At 41.6% G+C, this 14,490-nt stretch overlaps 4 protein-coding genes across 5 annotated transcripts; 2 read left to right on the forward strand and 2 right to left on the reverse strand.

The window, feature by feature from the left end:
* Positions 1-297: 297 nt before the first annotated feature.
* On the reverse strand, positions 298-1,626 carry LOC110857954 (troponin C, isotype gamma). The gene is made up of 6 exons (XM_022106564.2): positions 1,496-1,626; positions 1,382-1,409; positions 1,151-1,291; positions 971-1,090; positions 760-904; positions 298-684 (listed from the first exon to the last, which is right to left on the reverse strand). The coding sequence occupies exons 1-6, from the start codon at positions 1,496-1,498 to the stop codon at positions 672-674; spliced, it is 450 nt and encodes a 149-aa protein (XP_021962256.1). The 5' UTR covers positions 1,499-1,626; the 3' UTR covers positions 298-671.
* An 876-nt stretch (positions 1,627-2,502) lies between these two features.
* Positions 2,503-6,781, reverse strand: LOC110858174. The gene is made up of 5 exons (XM_022106857.2): positions 6,424-6,781; positions 6,036-6,337; positions 5,462-5,847; positions 4,512-4,973; positions 2,503-4,035 (listed from the first exon to the last, which is right to left on the reverse strand). The coding sequence occupies exons 2-5, from the start codon at positions 6,334-6,336 to the stop codon at positions 3,658-3,660; spliced, it is 1,527 nt and encodes a 508-aa protein (XP_021962549.1). The 5' UTR covers position 6,337; positions 6,424-6,781; the 3' UTR covers positions 2,503-3,657.
* Positions 6,782-7,544: 763 nt separating this feature from the next.
* Positions 7,545-12,693, forward strand: LOC110858193 (neprilysin-11). The gene is made up of 18 exons (XM_022106876.2): positions 7,545-7,654; positions 7,723-7,973; positions 8,037-8,152; positions 8,224-8,331; positions 8,442-8,537; positions 8,595-8,675; positions 8,920-9,095; positions 9,171-9,359; positions 9,416-9,571; positions 9,915-10,059; positions 10,127-10,341; positions 10,724-10,945; positions 11,016-11,133; positions 11,518-11,634; positions 11,694-11,842; positions 12,133-12,300; positions 12,356-12,417; positions 12,481-12,693. Exons 2-18 carry the CDS (start codon positions 7,834-7,836, stop codon positions 12,638-12,640), a joined length of 2,418 nt encoding a protein of 805 aa, XP_021962568.2. The 5' UTR covers positions 7,545-7,654; positions 7,723-7,833; the 3' UTR covers positions 12,641-12,693.
* A 260-nt stretch (positions 12,694-12,953) lies between these two features.
* Positions 12,954-14,260, forward strand: LOC110858153 (maltose O-acetyltransferase). 2 transcript variants are annotated; one of them, XM_035858598.1, is made up of 5 exons: positions 12,954-13,172; positions 13,246-13,384; positions 13,444-13,591; positions 13,665-13,839; positions 13,909-14,260. In XM_035858598.1, the coding sequence occupies exons 2-5, from the start codon at positions 13,250-13,252 to the stop codon at positions 14,156-14,158; spliced, it is 708 nt and encodes a 235-aa protein (XP_035714491.1). In that variant the 5' UTR covers positions 12,954-13,172; positions 13,246-13,249; the 3' UTR covers positions 14,159-14,260. The 2 variants fall into 2 exon arrangements, with proteins under 2 accessions (XP_035714491.1, XP_021962524.1); XM_022106832.2 differs by having other exon boundaries at positions 13,249-13,384.
* Positions 14,261-14,490: the final 230 nt, after the last annotated feature.

Raw genomic sequence — 14,490 nt, forward strand, 5'->3', positions numbered from 1 at the left:
CGGAGATGGACACATGGATATAAATATGGCGTCCTCCATGTCGTCACTCGGACGGGCATTTTGAATCCCCGTTTACACACTACAAAAATGGGCTAAAAATAGGTCGTGAAATATATTCTGGGTCGTCGTGTGTGCGTGTTTCTTCTTCTTCTTCTTCCGGAGGATGAGAGCGAACGAGTGAGTGAGTGACTGCTAAATGCAGCACCACCACTTTCGTACTGCTTTTTCGTACCGAAATGAACCAGGCAGAGAGGAAAAAAAGAAACTCGGCAGAAATACGTACATGGCGTGAGAGACTCGGTTTTCGTATGTATTTAGAAAGGGTGGCGAAAAAAAGAGACTTGTTTATTCGAAATGACTGAATAGTGTGTGAGGCAGGGAGGAAGTGGTGGGTGGGTGGTGACTAGCAGTCGAATGGGGGTGGTAGGAATGGACAAAGGTATGGATGGCTGGCTGGCTATTTATATAATAATCACATAATTTCAGGTAGTATAGGTTTTAAGGAATGGATGAGGTACATGTTACACACGGGTAGGAATTATGTATATACGTAATAAATTAATGATGTGGTCCGGCGGTGGTCATTTGCATTTTGCAGCTACAGGAGGAAGATTGTTGTGGATGTGGCGTCTTCTTTATGGCGTTTTTTTCAGTAGTAGAGAAATAATAACTTAACCCGTCATCCTGTTGATGGATGAAAAATAAATAATTATTGATTTACATATGGTTAGTTAGTTAGTTAATTATGTTGAATCGTACATTTCCATGAACTCGTCAAAGTCGACGGTTCCTGAGCCATCTTCATCAATCTCGGTGATCATGCCGTCCAAGTCATCATTGGTGAGAGTGTCGTCAATCTCGTGAAGAATCTGTTTCAACACGGCGGTCGTGATGTAGCCGGCACCTACGGAGAGAGAGTAGACTTATCAGTGATAAGTTATCAGTGTGCTTATCAGGAATAAGTACGCACCATCCTTATCGTAGAGACGGAACGCTTCCTTCAACTCTTTCTGGACGTCTTCGTCATCCTCTTCAATAATGAATTTGGACGCGAGAATGGTAAACTCTTCGAATTCAATCTGTCCAGAACCTAAGATAAGGAAAGGTTATCATTCTGTCGGGTTATCCAAGGGAGATATTGAAAACTCACCATCCTCATCGATCTCAGCGATGGTTTCCTTCAGCGTCTCTTCCGTGAAGGCGGTCCCCATCATTCTCAAGATGGAGGCGACCATGTCCGGCGTGATGAAGTCCTTCCCCTGGGCAAACGTTTCGAACGCCTTCTTCAAAACTAGAAGGGGGCAAAAATACCGTCACGTTTTATTTATGCACCAATTAACTAAATGAGTACGCAATTAATAAACTAGTTAAGACGACTCACTCGCAATCTGTTCCTTGTCCAAATCCGCCTGAAAAAAGGAGAACAAACAGATTAAAATTATTATTATTGGGTGTATTTTTTTTATCTGTGGGTGGGGTTTATTGTTTTACTGACCATGTCGCTGAGCTGCTGCTGCTGCTGCAAGAAACGAGAAGAAGACAAAAGACGACGACGACGACGGGAAGACGAGTTTGACTGTGCGTACTTTGGATGGAATGGAATCTCTCGAAATTAAATACAATCCCCGACCCGATCTTGTTCTTCTTCCTACTTGGGAGCACCTATAAATAGACCAGGCGGCGATCAAATCCGAATTCTGATTGAACAAAAGCAACCACCACCACCGTCCCCATTGTCAACCCGAATCGGAGGAGAAGAAATCAGATCGGGGGGAGATCGAGGAGTTGATTACTTAGTAACCCACGCCAAGCAAGAGTAGAAAGCTCGTCACCATTTCCGAACACGAATCTATTTAGTCACAACAAAAATGTGGTTCTTCTTCTGTCATCGGCGGTGTGTGTGCGGAAGGGATGGCGTCCTTTTTGGGCAGGTGGGATAGTCTACGTTGTGACGTGACACGGCTTCTGCAGGACACACCGTTTCCGAACATGATTCTATTTAGTCAGGAAAAAAATGTGGCTCTTCTTCTTCTCACGGTGGGTGCCCTGCAGGAGGCATGTCAGCGTTTTTGTGAAGGTGGGACAGTCTAAAGTGACGTGACGTGTCTCCTGCAGGGCACGTGTTATCCGTCCTAGTGCAGAAATCATGCCCCACTGCCTCACTCTGATTATTCTCTCAGGATAACCGCAAACCCACGTATACGGATTGGAATCCCGTCACAAATGAAAATACAGTGAGGCAATTCTTCACGCAGGTTTTGGTAACATTGTAAAATCCATGAATTATGTAAGAGTACGAAATTGTGCTCATATTTCAAAGGGAAATTAGGTTACAAATTTTTGTAAACTTGCTCAGATGAAGGGGAAGTCTTTTTCATTTGTAAAATTAGTGCACGGATTTTATAAAGTTGCCAAGGACTGCGTAAATTGCCTCAGTTTAATTAAACCCCTTTCTCCACCGAAATGCAAGATATTTGTAAATTATGTATCCACCAACCAGAATTAGACGGGTACATTAATTTATTTATTTCCATCCAATCTGAGTACATACATTTGCATAAATATATTTTTTATACGTTAAATACTTTTAAATCTTACAATTAAATAACTAACTATAACAGACAGCAACGAGAATTGATGCATTGCTGGTTAAAATTTGGTCGGAAAAAGAGTAAAAAAAATCTGTAGGTAAAATAGAAGTAAGTAGCAAAATGGTGGTACAGGTACATACGTACGTACAGGGACAGGTTATCACGTAAATGTGCGTAATTAATTTTGGGTAAAAAGGTACCAGGAGTAGTCAGCAATGCCACATCTTAAGTATATTTAATGGCTCGTCTTCTTAAGTGGGACGAGATTCTGGGTGTGAGATCTGTGTTTTTTTTTGTTTTTTGGGAGTCAGCCAACTGAAGTGACCACCAAATTAGCTTGATTATCCACCCACGAAAGTAGTCAGTCTCAAGAATAAATAAGTACCTTATCTATAACATAAATATGTATGTGTACGTATTACATAAGCTCTAGTACGTAAAATGGCGTCAACAGAAAATATTTAACAGGAGGAAATCTACACATAAAGCTACATCCATGATCATACATACATGACCAAGCTACTGACACACACACACCGAGTAACAATTAACCTATACTTGTACATAGAATGTATTTAGCTCATAGTTTACAATAATTATGGAGCGGAATTAAGCCATTTTTTCTTCCCATCCCCCCAAGGTAACAAGTAATAAACCGTAAAAATAAAAAATATACCGCTCTCTCACTCTCTTTGGAGATTCTCACAAATAAATAAATAAATAAATACCTCGATGTTCAAGGATCACTAAAGGCGGACAATTAATTTCCATCAATACTAATTTTGGATGGATATGGTTCTACTAAAATTAATTAATTAATACATTAAGAAGTAGGGGATACCATTTGTACTGATAAATAGCGGTAATTAATTAATTAATTACAATATTTGTGCATTGGTTGACATCAAGTTTTTAAGTAAGTATATTATATGAGATGAAGAGCCGTTGGGGTTGATGGAATTTTGTTGAGATGAAAAATTCACGTTTGCCATCAACAATTTTAAATGCAGGTTACAAATTTACATTTTAGATTTGATACAGAGAGAGGAAAAATTTGATAGTTTTTTTATGGGTGGCTCTGTGTCGCTCTCAACTCTTTATTCTTGTCCCATTCGGGCGGCACGGAGGATGATTCTGATTGAGTAACGGTCGGGTCTAGCGAGTCCACATCGCGACCTGACTGAGATTCCGAAACTTCTTCGTCGTCCTCTACCAAATTTGTGGTGTCCTCGTCGTCCAGTTGAGAATTTGAGTCGTCGACTGCTCCTCCGCCCTGCGTACTTGTTGGAACGTGACCATTTGTCGCTTCCGAATTGATGGCGTATACTTGGACGAGAGACGATTGTGCGGAACCGTGCACGCCTCGGGTTGAAATTGATCCGTCGCCACGTCGCCAATTGTAGCCGGTTCCGTCGTTGAGGTTGACTCCGATTCCGAGAGGTTCCTAAAATATGGGAAGTATTTTAATATGAAGCTTAACCACGGTTTGGTTTATTTTTTATCAATTTTGAGAATTGCTGAATATCAACTAAAAATGGAGGTCGCCCAGCCTATGCTTACCGATTTTGAGAAAATTCGTATGTATCGATTGCAAATTTAATTAATATGCCATTTGCAAAGGATACCATCTCAAAATGCGCACGTTTCGCAGAGATATTTGTATCCGAAGAGGAGAACACGCGTTATTAAGCCGACAAATTTTATACTTTCCAAATTTCCCCTAGTTTGGTTAAAATCGGAGAGCATGCGCTGGTAAAATTCTCCATTTTATGAATTAAGCCATAAGTAATTTTTAAAATAAAGGAGAAGTTAAATCAAAAACTGATTTGGTTTCTTGTGTTGATGGAAATCTTGCGTTTTTAGCATTCATCATCATAATCCAAGATAAGAAACTTATCATACTCTTTCTTGACCCCCTACCTTATTTAAACTCTGCATTCTCATTTCTCCAATGGAGTCGTCATCCTCGTCATCCCCTCCGTCCCCGTGCAACCCTCTGCCACCCAACTCCACTTCGTCCTCTGCTTTCCTCGTGCAGCAATACGTCTTAAGATCCTTGAATTCTGAGGGAAGTTCACGCCCAAAGTTGACCACGGCATAAATATTCTTGATCAAGAAGATGGCCGTGTCGGCCTGGAACATGGACCAGAAATAAATCCGAATCCCCATGAAGGCTCCGTCCACCACGATCAAGTGGATGAACTTGTACCAAGTCTCGATCGGATACGCAACGTTACGTCCAAAGTCTGTGGCGCATAGTTTGTAGAGCGTCATTGACGGGAGGAACAAGTTGATTGATGCCAAGATGAGGATTTCGTTCTCGAACGTGTACGTGGACATTAAATGGGACTCGGTAGGGGTGATGATAGTCAGGAAACTTACCTGGAAATCAGAGTTAATTTATTTGAAATTAATTAATTATTTAAAAAAATCGTGGAATAATTAATGCTGAGACAATTCAAGCAGTCATTGGCGACTTGAAAATTCTTTGCTTTTTGTAGAATAATTTTACAAGCTTTGACAAAATGAAAGGACGCCATTGATCAGAGTAAGTTTATAAAAATTTGCGAGTTAATTTTCCTTCGACATATAAGTCAAAGTTTGCAAGTTTACGGAATTTATGGGTTTTACGATGTTACTAAGGTCTGGGTGAATTGTCTTGATACAATTTAAACTGTAAATTACGTTTTCCTAAAAATGTATTTAAAATTACAAAAAATGTGTCAAATTTTTAAACAATTGGAAATCGAAATTAATTAATTATTACTTTGTTTCGTTTATTTCTAGGAAGATAAAACTAATTTCAGTTTGAAAAAATGTGTCAAATTTTGTAAACTGTTTACAATTTATATCGAAATTTCAATACTCACCGAATCCAGAATTTCCAGGGCTATGCGATAACACAAGTTGTTCAAGTAGTTGTTCCTTAAGGGGTCTGCTCGCGCATTTTTGTGCGCCGCGACAATGAGCGAAAAGACGATCGCACTCAAACCTATGGAAAACCTAAACATTTGAGGTCCCAAGAATTCGTCATGTTTTAACCCTTGGGGGACATTGTTCTTGAAGAGGAGGACGATTTTGGTGATGAGTGTTCCCGAGTAGAGCAGCCAGGATACGTACGCCATGGGGAAATTCTTGGTCAGAGTGTGAAACCATGGGATTCCTGCGGTGAAGTTGTACTCGGAAATCCGCTGTGACCGGTTGTTACTGGTACGAGAAGGAGATTCCTGTCGGACCGCGCTTATCACGCTACTCCCTGTTAATTAAATAAATAGTTAGTAAATAAGTAGCATAATTAATAAAGTGGCAGCGGCGGTGGAAGTCAAAGTTCATAAAATTTTGATTTTTGGGAAAATTTTGAATTTTGTTTTTGACTAATACAAAATTTTGGTTGCATTTTTAACCAAAAAAATCTTAATTTTAACAGACAATAAGCGATCTCACCATCCACACTGGACGAGGTTTCTCCCCCAGTCGAGTTATTCGGACGTCGGACTTGGTGTAGAACGACGAGTTCTCTTCGATTCGCTTTTTTCTCACGGTGGTGATGACATCCAACGAGGTACAAGGTCAGGTAGAAATTGAGTAGAATGATAAAGTCAGATAAGAACCAAAAATATGGGAGGATGCTGCCCTCCCACTTGCGAATGAGGAAAAGGTTCAGGGTCACATTTTGTAAGAGATATACCCCCGTGAGGAGAATGGCGTCAATGATGCGGAAAACGATACTCATCTTCCCAACCATCCTGATAGGTAAAAAAGGTCAAAGGTGAATTAATTAATTGTTTCTGGTGGAACAAATTTGGTAAAAGTTTGGATAAAAATTAAAAACCTGAAATTTTCGGGTAGTCTTCAGTAGTTTCGAATCCTTGGAGGTCAAAGGCGGATTAATTTCTGATGTAATTGTTTAATTACTTAAACACTCGAGACTGAGGACGTTTTTTAAAATCAGAAATTCTCACTGGATATTATTTTTCCGTTGTAGTTTTCTATGCAGGAGAACAGGTGGTTTCGAATCTCGAGAGGTCAAAAGTGCATAAATTTCTTATCCAAATAATTAATTAGTTAATTAATTAACTACCACACACAGGGGAAAATTTATCTGTAAAATCAGAAATTTTCGGTTTTAGTTTTCTGTGTGGGAGAACAGGTGGTTTGGATTGCAAGCAACTTGCCTCCGTGCAGCCGAGTGAGCCTGGGGTATTGACGACTTACCCGTTTTTATGAGATTTTTTTTATCGCAAACTGCCCGGATTTCGGATAGTTTCGTTCGTCTGAATGAGTGGGTGGTTCGTGGGATGGGATGGGAGTCGATGCTTCCGAAGGAAATGTGAAAAGAAAACCAATCATCCCATTTTTTTCATCTTCTCAATAATCTCGGAATGAATAGATTTCTCATCATCTTCTCGATCCGCATCATCCGATATTATTTATTTACGAAGAAGAGACATCAGACATGTGAAATATTACTTAAGAAATGATGAGAATTAAGAAATGACGACGACGAGAAAGTTTCCCAGCATCTTGCCAATCAACCTGATTGAACTAATCATCGTACTCTTCGCAGAACAATTATACTCGAAAAAGTTAAGACCCACGAGAAAAAGAAACTAATCATCATTTTCTATCTAATCTGCTGATGTGTACGTAAGTACGTATTTACTCTGAGGTAAACGCATCAGTCGTCAACGTCACAGCCACCAACGAACCACTTGCAAATTTGTAGGATTCGTTTTTCATGGCGCAAGACGAATTACTTATTTAAAGAAGATGAGTAGCAATATTATTATAGTTTTTTAATGGTTGTTATCCCATCACCACCACCACCACCTGTTTTCTTCTTTTCAGTTGGTAGTATTATTTTAGCAGTAGTTGTTGCATAATGATGGCAATTTGCATGCAAATGAGGAAGGGGGGACGTTGCATGAGTATTTTTGGGGGGTAGGGCGATGTTTTTTACCCGTTGAGATGTTATCTTACCGTCGGTGAGATATCTCTAGGTCGACTTGATGCCTGGGTGTGCCCTGCCCCGTATGGGTCAGTCAGTCTAGTTAGTGTGCGAGGTTAGTTAATTGCTCACCCGTGGATGCATTTAAGTAGTCAATATTTAACATGATCACGTCTCATTTAGCGAAACTCCACCTCGGATGCAATGCACATATGTATGTGATGATTCTTGTGGTTTGATTTTCGACACTTTACATCTGTGAGTCGTGTCGTCGTTGTCGTCGTCGTTGTCGCCATGCATTTTCTTGAAACGCCCTCCTTCGCCCATAACAGGTCGCCGTCCTCGTCCAACTTTATTATTGAGGAGGACTCACGCTCGGACATTTCAGATTACCCGATCTCCGCGAATGGAAATGACTCCAACACTTCGGCCAGGTAAGATAAGTAGGAAACCGCTAATAAGATAAACTAAGTGCTCGATAAGCTATACATTTTCAGAGACTTTTGGGCAAGGCGGAGGTTGCTGAAGGGGTTGGTGGGTGTGATGTGCATCCTCGTCCTCCTCCTTGCCGCGGCCGTCTCCATTCTGGGCGTCCTCTACATGCAGACATTCCGTGAGTAGATGTAATTCATCTAGTTTATCATGAGAGATAATGTGTCATCTAGACCTTCCTTTTATCTCCAGCCAGCTTTGAAACTTGTCGCACCCGGACGTGCACCCGGACGGCGACACTCTTCATGAAAACGATGGACGAGACGGTCGATCCGTGTGATGATTTCCATAAGTTTGCATGTATTAAAAAAATAACGTAACCATCACTATACTTAAAATTAATAATAAAAATTAACGAATAATAAATAATGAAAGATTAATCCAAAATAAAATTTAACTAATCAACTAAGGCGGAAATTGGATTTCTGACACGGCGGCTGTCGTCTCCGTGGCGGTTTACGACCACACAACCATCATGCGCGACAGGATCGTGGGACGACTGAGGAGTAAGTAAGATTTCAGGGTAAATTGGAGAAAAAATGTGACAAAGTTTTTATCTTTAGGTCTCACAGAAAATATAACGAATGAAGATATCGAGTCGTTACAACAGGTCAGGATCATGTACAACACATGCGTCGATTTAGGTAAGGTGGTGGTAAGGCGGAAATTGGCACATTTTTCTGCAGAATTAGGTTCTGTAGACGAGAATTTGTAGAATTCTGGATGATGTTTTTGCAAAAACTTATGCGTACATAAACGTGCAGGATATTTTCTGCGGATTAATTACATATACATTTCCTTGAAGACTCTGAGCAGAAAAATGGACCAATTTTTATTCGCAGATAAGTAATGATAAGTGCTGTAATCGCTCTCTTATATATTTTTTAGTGGCTATCGAGGAGGCCGGTCTGTCCCCACTGGTCGACCTAGTGACCCGGCTTATCCGCCCGAACGCCACTCTGGGGGCGACGCTGGGTCTCATCCATCGTGAAACTGGGCAAGACTACGTTTTCGACCTGAGCATTGGACCCTCCTTTCAAAATACTTCGGTCTACTTGCTCTCCGTGAGTGGGAAGAAGTTTCTCCATGCTTGCGCCACGTGTAAATAAATAAATGACTGGATTTGTTTGGGTATTCAGATCGACCAGCCGGAACTACCCGTCGTGAAGGCCAACTTCCTCTACACGCCGGCCGTCGTGGCAGCGTATGAGCGTCTCATTGAGAAGGTTCTTCTCCGCTTGGGAAAGGAAAAAGGATTCCCTCCGCTGAAAAAAGACGCCAAAACGACGGCGAAAAAGATCGCAGCGTTCGAACAGCTTTTCGCCTTGGTGAGCAGCGACCACCATAAAATGATAAGAGTGAGATGATTAATGTCAATTTTTAGGCCATGTCAGACGAGGACGATCGTGGCAAAGCGTCCACCGCGAACCTAATCACGTTAAAAGAGCTGAATCTTCTGTTTCGAAATGGGGGCGTTGGTGAAGGAAATGCCACTGGAAATGTGACCCAAAGCAAACCTGCAACTCGTCGTGACAACTTTGTAAGTTTATGCCAATGTTCAACTGATTTGCATGAAATTTTGAGTCACCCTCGTTCTCCTTGTTGTCGACATGTTGCAACACGGCGCCCATCGTTATGACCGCATTGTACATCGACAATTTGATTAGTTTAATGTGGAGACTGTGTCGAAAATGCATGCAAATCGGGCGCGGAATGATACATTTATGGCATTGCGACAAAATTCGTCAAAAACACGGTCATAGCAATGGATGACGTGTCGTGTTGGAACATGTTGACAACGCCGAGTAGCGCATGTCGAATTTCATGCTAATCGGATGAGAACTTGAGAATGTAATGAGGAAAACTGGTCTCTTTTTTGTCAGTTCAACTGGACGGAATACGTGGACACGTTATTCAACGGGTTGGCGGATGTTGAAGTAAACGACGACTTTATCTTAAACCTTGATGACGTCGCCTATATCAGAAAGGTTGCTCAACTCCTCGCCAAGACTGATCCGGAACAGCTAAGTTAGTCTTGAAGAAGAATACGATTTCAAATTTGACCCTTGACATGCAAGCTTTTTTGTTTGTTTAGAACTGTACATCACGTGGGAGTTGATCTACACGTTTGGGAAGGACGTGACGAAGGAGGTTCGTGACCTTTTTAACGCCTTTACCGCCATCTCGGAGGGGACCGAGTCGACGCCTAATCGACACACAGAGTGCATTCTGCTCCTCGATCAGTCCCTCCCCTTCGCACTCACGCACAAATACGTTCTCAAGTATGTCAAGGACGCCACAATTCAAGAGGTGAGAGAAGCACCCTCAGCAAATTGAAAATGGAGGTCTCCCAGCGTATGCTCTCAGATTTTGAGTAAATTAGTGTCTCTCGATCGCAAATTTGATTAATTTATATGAAATTTGCAAAGACACGATTTTACAATGTACACGTTTACTCGTTTGCGTTTGTTTTACGTTAAATTTGGAAAGTATAAGATTTGTCGACATTTGAATATCATATTTGTCATATTTGAATAAGTTTTCTCCTCTTCGGATGCAAATATCTCTGTCAAACTGTCCTTTGCAAATGTCGTTCTAATTAAATTTCTGATCGACTGACACTAATTTGCTCAAAATCGGAAAGTTTTAGCTGGGAAACCTCAACGGTCTAATTGCACCCTGATTTTCCTAGGCGCGCGAAATGTACCGCAACATTTTGAGCGCGTTTAAAGCGGAAGTGGGGCTTTTGGAGTGGATGGATGTGAGGACGAAGAAGCGCGCGTTAGATAAGGCGAACCGCGTGGAGGGCTATATCGGATTTCCTGCCTGGCTGAAAGACCCCGTCGCTGTGGACGCCTTCTACGCCGCTCTCCGCTTTAATAACTCTTCATTTTTCAGAAATATACTCACCATGGTAACCAAAATATATATCTTAACAAATTTCGGAAACTTATTTAGCATTATTAGTTATTTACTTACCGTAGATGAAGTGGATCGCGGAGAAGGCGTTGCGAGAATACGTGGGTCCCGTGGATCGCTCATGGACGTCGGACTCACCAGCAGAAGCGGATGCATTTTACGACGACGAGAGGAACGCGATCAGTACGGAATAATAATTTTTTTGTAGTTTTAGTCTAATTTTGATACGTTAAAGCAGATAATTTATGAAAAATGGTTTCCCCAAATTGCGGAACTGACATCCTTTTAAACCTGTAGGTTTTCTACAATTTCAAAATATTTTTTCATAATTTTAAGTGGTATTTCACATGAAATGACAGTTTATTTAAGTATGAATTTTGTAATTCAATTAACATAGATATTCTCAAATTTCCTCAGAATTTATATATTTTGTCGTAAACAATTTCGAAGTTGGACGTGCGTACTCGTTTTGTATTCATGTCATCATTGTGCATCAAAATTTTGCATACAATTTTTTGCACAAATGTGCCGGAATGTTTGATCAGTTTATGAAAACCCTGTGTGCAGCCTTTCCAGCCGGGTTTTTACAAGAGCCGTTCATCGGGATGGGACTGAAAGCTGTGGACTATGGCGCCCTGGGGTCAGTGCTAGGTCACGAGTTGACCCACGGCTTTGACACGATGGGTATGCATGATAAGAAATTTGCACACGTGTGCTTTGTTTAACCTGGCTGCTTCTCGCAGGGCGCTACAGTGACGAGTATGGACGATTGAACGCGTGGTGGACGTTGGACACGCTGGAGCACTTTGTCTCCAAGGCCCAGTGCTTTGAAGACCAGTACAGCACCTTCTGGCTCCCAGAGCTTGGTGTCGTTCCAGGACCTAATAACACGGTAGATATATTTCGCAATAAATTTGCAATAAATTCGCAACAGCAGCTTTCCCTCTATCTCAAATTTTTAATGTGCTTCACGTTTTTGTTAACAATTCTCAATCGTTACTATAAACTATAGTGACTGACTATAAACTATAGGACTATATAAATAGCGACTGAGCACAATTAAAAACTGATAATTAGTTTTTTGAAGAATAAATGCACAACCAGAATTTGCTGAATTGTTGCGAATTTTAGGCTCTATTAATTTCGCAATATTTAACTCAATTATTTTGCGAATTCTCTCAGGTGAACGGGAAGCGTACGTTGGCGGAGAACATTGCGGACAATGGCGGAATTCGAGAGGCTTTCCAAGCGTACGCGTACTACGTTGAGACGCGTGGGTCCCCAGAACCGAGGCTGCCAGGGTTAGAAAAGTACTCTTCGGAGCAGTTGTTTTTTCTCTCGTTCGCCCAGGTGAGGTCAAATGTCAATGAGGTCACGGTAATTACATAAATCTCTTTTTGCATAGTCGTGGTGCTCTTATCTTTCACCCGCCGCGCTAACCGACATGGTGGAAACGAATGTGCACAGGTAATAAATAAGTCCTGAGTGAATGATCTCTATATACATAAGGCTGACCTTTGACCTGTACAGCCCACCAAAATTTCGCATTACCGGTCCCCTCGCGAACTTTCCAGATTTTGCTCGTGTCTGGAGCTGTCCTGCCGGGTCAAGGATGAATCCCGAGGATAAGTGTGTCCTTTGGGGTGGACGGGACGACGTCAGGGTGACGAAGACATCAAAAACTCATTAACCAAACCACCAGAAAATAAACTGCTTTGATAAATAAATAAATACGACACGATATATTTACAAAAATTTGCATCATTATTTTGCATACGAATTGACCCTGGCAGAAATCCCATACATAAATACATACATGCTGAGGTATATTTGCATATATGTATGGAAAATTTGCGAGCATAGTATTGCTATTGATCCAGGTAGATTTTGCACTTGAGCATCTCCAAGCCTGACGTCGGATTGATTTTCATTCTGCAATGTTTTTCGTATGTATGGCACCTGCGCGTCCTTGACTCGGTGTAACAGGCAAGAACTGAACTGCATATATTGACGGGACGGGTAGACAGACAATGATGCCCAGCTGGATTTCATTCCTATTTTCATCAGTTTACATACTCGAGAGATAGGAGATTCCGTGACGAAAACCTGTTTGGTACACGTCCCGTACACAACAATCGCTCGTCCACGTTGACCACACGGCTATAAAAGGAGGACGATCATCACACCGTATTTGTCAGTCGTGCAACAGCAGCAGCAGCAGTGTGAGAGTGTCAACTTTGACCTTTAACCTTCATCCATCCCTTGTTAACCTTGACCTTTGACCTATTTATTTAGCAGGATGGCTAACATTCCTCCGAAAAAATTTGTGGAGGCGATTCCCAACGTTCAAGTTGGAACACCGGTCGATCCACCCCCACAGGAACATCTGAGCGAGAAGGAACGTTCATGGCAAGGTTATCCTTACCGCCCTTGGGTACGATAACCACTTATCATGTACAAGTAATTATGTGCATTGGTATCCTTAATGTGCAGGACCCTGAATTGGTTGCTCATCGGAGACGCGCGCATGATATTAATCGTCGCTTTAATGACACCCCATCCGACGCGGTGGCGCAAAGAAGGGAAATTATTAATGAATACTTTCACCCAGATTGCAAGGATAGGCCGAGTATTTATATAGGTAGGTGGTTATCAATGATATGAATAAGGTTATCTTAGGCTTGAAACTATATGCAAATTTTGTACATGGACAGAACCACCATTTCGTTGCGATTATGGCTACAATGTCCGCGTGGGCAACAACTTTTATGCGAACTGGGACTGCGTCATCCTGGACTCGGCGCCGGTCGATATTGGCGACGATTGTCTGCTCGCGCCTGGTGTCCACATGTACACCGCGACACATCCCGTCGACCCGGTGCCGAGAAGGTAATGCATTTTTGCACGTGCGAATCTCATTATGCAAATTAATTCATGGCGAATTATTATTTTTGACAGGGAACCAAATTCCCCGACCTATTACGAGTTGGCATTTCCTATAAAAATCGGGAACACTTGTTGGATCGGGGGACGCTCCGTGATCTGTCCGGGGGTCACGATTGGGGACAATGTCGTCGTGGGGGCGGGATCCGTGGTGACGAAGGACGTTCCAAGCAATGTCGTCGTAGCTGGAAACCCTGCCAAAATTATTAGATATCTCGACGGGGCCGAAGTACCGCCACATATTGCGAATAAGAACAAGAAGTAGTCGATTTTGGAAATTATAAATTCCCAATAATGCAATTTTATTGTTAATAAGTTGTTATATATGAAGGAGTAAAACAAGTTGGAAAAATTGTTTAAAAATTAACTCGTCCTCAAGTTTATGTACATTTTGCATGGAAATTTTCATACCTTAGCAGCATGTATGCACGTGCTCGTACCCTTCCTCGGTATTTGCACGTTTTACGGAATTTTCTCCTACGTATGTAAGTACATCCTTGTGGTGCTCTCACATTTCACCCGACGCTCTGACCCACACGGTATGAAAACGCATGTCTAACTAATAAACATCAAATTGCCAATGCAAAACCCATATGA

Source organism: Folsomia candida, unplaced genomic scaffold, assembly GCF_002217175.1.
Source record: "Folsomia candida strain VU population unplaced genomic scaffold, ASM221717v1 Fcan01_Sc020, whole genome shotgun sequence".
Lineage (NCBI taxonomy): Eukaryota > Metazoa > Arthropoda > Collembola > Entomobryomorpha > Isotomidae > Folsomia > Folsomia candida.

Excerpts from the sequence above, each read along its gene's own strand:
- LOC110858153 (XM_035858598.1), top strand. The coding sequence starts at position 13,250 with ATGGCTAACATTCCTCCGAAAAAATTTGTGGAGGCGATTCCCAACGTT. Across the intron at positions 13,592-13,664 it reads TAGGCCGAGTATTTATATAG|AACCACCATTTCGTTGCGAT; the intron begins GTAGGTGGTTAT and ends GTACATGGACAG. Across the intron at positions 13,840-13,908 it reads GTCGACCCGGTGCCGAGAAG|GGAACCAAATTCCCCGACCT; the intron begins GTAATGCATTTT and ends TATTTTTGACAG.
- LOC110857954 (XM_022106564.2), bottom strand. Across the intron at positions 1,091-1,150 it reads CGCTGAGATCGATGAGGATG|GTTCTGGACAGATTGAATTC; the intron begins GTGAGTTTTCAA and ends TCCTTATCTTAG. Across the intron at positions 905-970 it reads CCGTCTCTACGATAAGGATG|GTGCCGGCTACATCACGACC; the intron begins GTGCGTACTTAT and ends CTCTCTCCGTAG.
- LOC110858174 (XM_022106857.2), bottom strand. The coding sequence starts at position 6,336 with ATGGTTGGGAAGATGAGTATCGTTTTCCGCATCATTGACGCCATTCTC. Across the intron at positions 5,848-6,035 it reads AACCTCGTCCAGTGTGGATG|GGAGTAGCGTGATAAGCGCG; the intron begins GTGAGATCGCTT and ends TTTAATTAACAG. Across the intron at positions 4,974-5,461 it reads CCCTGGAAATTCTGGATTCG|GTAAGTTTCCTGACTATCAT; the intron begins GTGAGTATTGAA and ends TCTGATTTCCAG.
- LOC110858193 (XM_022106876.2), top strand. The coding sequence starts at position 7,834 with ATGCATTTTCTTGAAACGCCCTCCTTCGCCCATAACAGGTCGCCGTCC. Across the intron at positions 9,096-9,170 it reads CTTCGGTCTACTTGCTCTCC|ATCGACCAGCCGGAACTACC; the intron begins GTGAGTGGGAAG and ends TTGGGTATTCAG. Across the intron at positions 12,418-12,480 it reads GTGGAAACGAATGTGCACAG|CCCACCAAAATTTCGCATTA; the intron begins GTAATAAATAAG and ends TGACCTGTACAG.